Below are 2,588 nucleotides of genomic sequence, written 5' to 3'. Positions count from 1 at the left end.
AATCATTCCTGTAAACATAGTAACAAGGCACCTAATCACAATCTTTAACCATACATGCACAAACATATATAACCTAACAAAATTTATGACATGCCAAATAAGAGAGAGTATTAGGGATGGATTTAGTACCTATCACCACTGAATTAGAAGCCCTGGCATCCTGCTCTGTGAGTGCATAGGCCCACCCTTGGATCCTAGGCCTCTGCTGCCCTCCCTCTTGCTGCTGTCCCTCCTGAGGTGCTCGGTTTACAGGAACTCTTTGAGAGGACTGTGGTGCCTGTCGCCTCTGCGGTTCTTTCCCATTAGGACAAACAATAGCCTTATGCCTTCTTGTCCACAAGAAAAACATGTCTTTCCAACTCAAGTGCAATCTCGCTTGAGATGAGGTCCCCCACATCTGTAGCATCTAATAGCACCTCGGGCTTGACCTCTGTCTCTGGTGACGACTTGATTCGGTCTCTGATCCTTCGACTTGAGGGGTCTACTATTTTGGCTCGGAGAATCAGTGGGTCGAAACCTTTTCTTCATATTCTTTTCTCTGGCAGCTTGGGCATTGTCAAGCCCTTTTTCTATCACTAGGGCTTTGTTAACTGTATCTTTATAACTAGACAGTTCAAAAGCAGCGACTTGTTGTTGAATCCATCCCCTGAGTCCATTTTCAAATTTCGTTGCTCGATCACTATCCTCTGATATCAAGATCGGAGCATATCGGGACATCTCTTCAAACTTTGCTGCATACTGGGCAACTGTCATATCACCCTGCTCCAGTCGGTCAAACTTCCTATATTTCTGGAATCGGATACCTTGGGGAAAATACTTCTCATGAAAAACCTTTTTAAATTCCTCCCAAATGAAGGGGGCATCATCCGAACCAAGCTTCCCTTTCTCCATCTCCCACCAGTCAGCTGCCTCACCCTGTAACATAAAGGTGGCAAAAAGGACTTTCTCCTCATCAGGGCACCTCAGAGCTTGAAAGACTTTCTCTATCTGTTTCAGCCAGCTCTCAACCTCCATCGGGTCAGCCGTACCTTTAAATGCTGGGGGTGCATATCTCTGAAAATCCAACAGTCTGACTCGATGCTCCGGCTGAGCTGCAGTGCCTTGGAACTGCTGCTGTTGCTGCTGCTGTTGTTGATATATTGCTTGCTGTTGCTGCAACTGTTGCTGCAAGAACTGTTGCTGTACCTCTACCATCCTCATCATGTCTGCTCTGGCAGCAGCTTGCTGTTGCACCATCATTTGCATCAACTGTGAAGCACTTATTGTCTCCTCAAGCTGAATACTTGGTCCTTCGGATGTTCCAATCTCTGGAGCTCTGATCGGTTCTTTCAATTTCAAAAATAAACCACACAATAGCACGTATCCTGTAGTATAGTGATTACGGGTGTCGGTCCACAAGGATTGAAGAATAAGTTATTTTTCTTTTAAAAATACATTAAGAAGAAGGATTTGCTAACTTGATTTAACTAAATTAATCTATGAGTACGAATTAAAATTTATCAAAGTAGATAGATCTAGGGTTTGGAATCCACCGCGTAGCATTGCATTAGGGACTGTGTTCTTAATTTTTATCTTTTCGAGAGGCATGCAAATTGGCTACAAGCCTTTTAAAATAAAAGCATAAAGAGTGTTAGGAAGATCTATCTTCGGTGTAGCATGAAGTGTCTACCTAAGTATGCTAATCTAGGATGCAGCACACTTCATCTTCCTAGGCATGAATCATCTTAGACTACTTTAGCAAACATGATTAGTAACTAGCATGCTCAAAGTTTAAATATCATAAAGGAATATTTCATTGAAAATAAGAATTTAAACAAGCACCAAAATAATAAAAAAAATAAGAACTACAATGCCTTGATACATTGCTAGGGCTTCATCCAGCCCTAGACTAGACGTTTAGCCGCGCATGGCTTCCGGACGACCTCCCATCTTCAAATGAAAGTCTTCCCCTCTCATTCTTCCCAAAATATCACAAAATATTCTCTTTCCCCCTCCTTTCTCTTTTTTTTAAATTTCTTTTTCTCTCCCTCTCGGCTTTCTTCTTCTTTTCACCGAAACAGGGGGTCTCCCCTATTTTTCTGTTGAACCGAGCCCCCTCCTCCCCTTTTCAAGCCGATGGCCACCCTCTTTATACCCATTCTCCCCCTTGATGGATCCACTGAGAGCGCGCTGGAGATGCGGAGGTGAGATCACGGGATGCCCGGACGCGGAGGAGGCTGGGATCACGGAGAGGAGTTGGGGATTCACGCTCGCACGGCTCGGCTGCGGGCTGCGTCACGGGCAGAGGAAGAGGCGGAGATGCTGGGATTTCGACTGCTAGGAGTGGATCGTTGATCTCGGAGGAGAAGACGCGGGCAGTGATGGCGAAGGGGCTGGATCTCCACTGCTGGGAAGAGTCGACCGCATGGGCACGGTGGGCACGCGGCTGATTGCAGCCAACTGGAATCACGGAGGACTGGTTGCCGGCGGATTTGGTCGCGGGATCGTCGGGAGGACGCCGCGGATGGTGGGCTGCGTGTGAGATGTTCATCGGGGGAGGAAAAAGATGAACAGTGGCTGAGTCTTTTTTTTTTATTTTTATTTATTTA

General features: G+C 45.7%; 1 protein-coding gene across 1 annotated transcript; it reads right to left on the bottom strand.

Annotated features, from left to right (window-relative positions):
- Positions 1–360: 360 nt before the first annotated feature.
- LOC120104778 (uncharacterized) lies at positions 361–1,236 on the bottom strand. Its single transcript, XM_039116537.1, has one exon. The coding sequence runs from the start codon at positions 1,234–1,236 to the stop codon at positions 361–363; it is 876 nt and encodes a 291-aa protein (XP_038972465.1).
- Between the last annotated feature and the right edge of the window lie 1,352 nt (positions 1,237–2,588).

This window comes from Phoenix dactylifera, chromosome 8, assembly GCF_051530095.1.
Source record: "Phoenix dactylifera cultivar Ajwa chromosome 8, Ajwa_hap1_PhDact_Kaust_v1.1, whole genome shotgun sequence".
Lineage (NCBI taxonomy): Eukaryota > Viridiplantae > Streptophyta > Magnoliopsida > Arecales > Arecaceae > Phoenix > Phoenix dactylifera.
The sequence above is the reverse complement of the archived record's forward strand: the minus strand, read 5'-3'. Positions and strand labels throughout refer to the sequence as shown.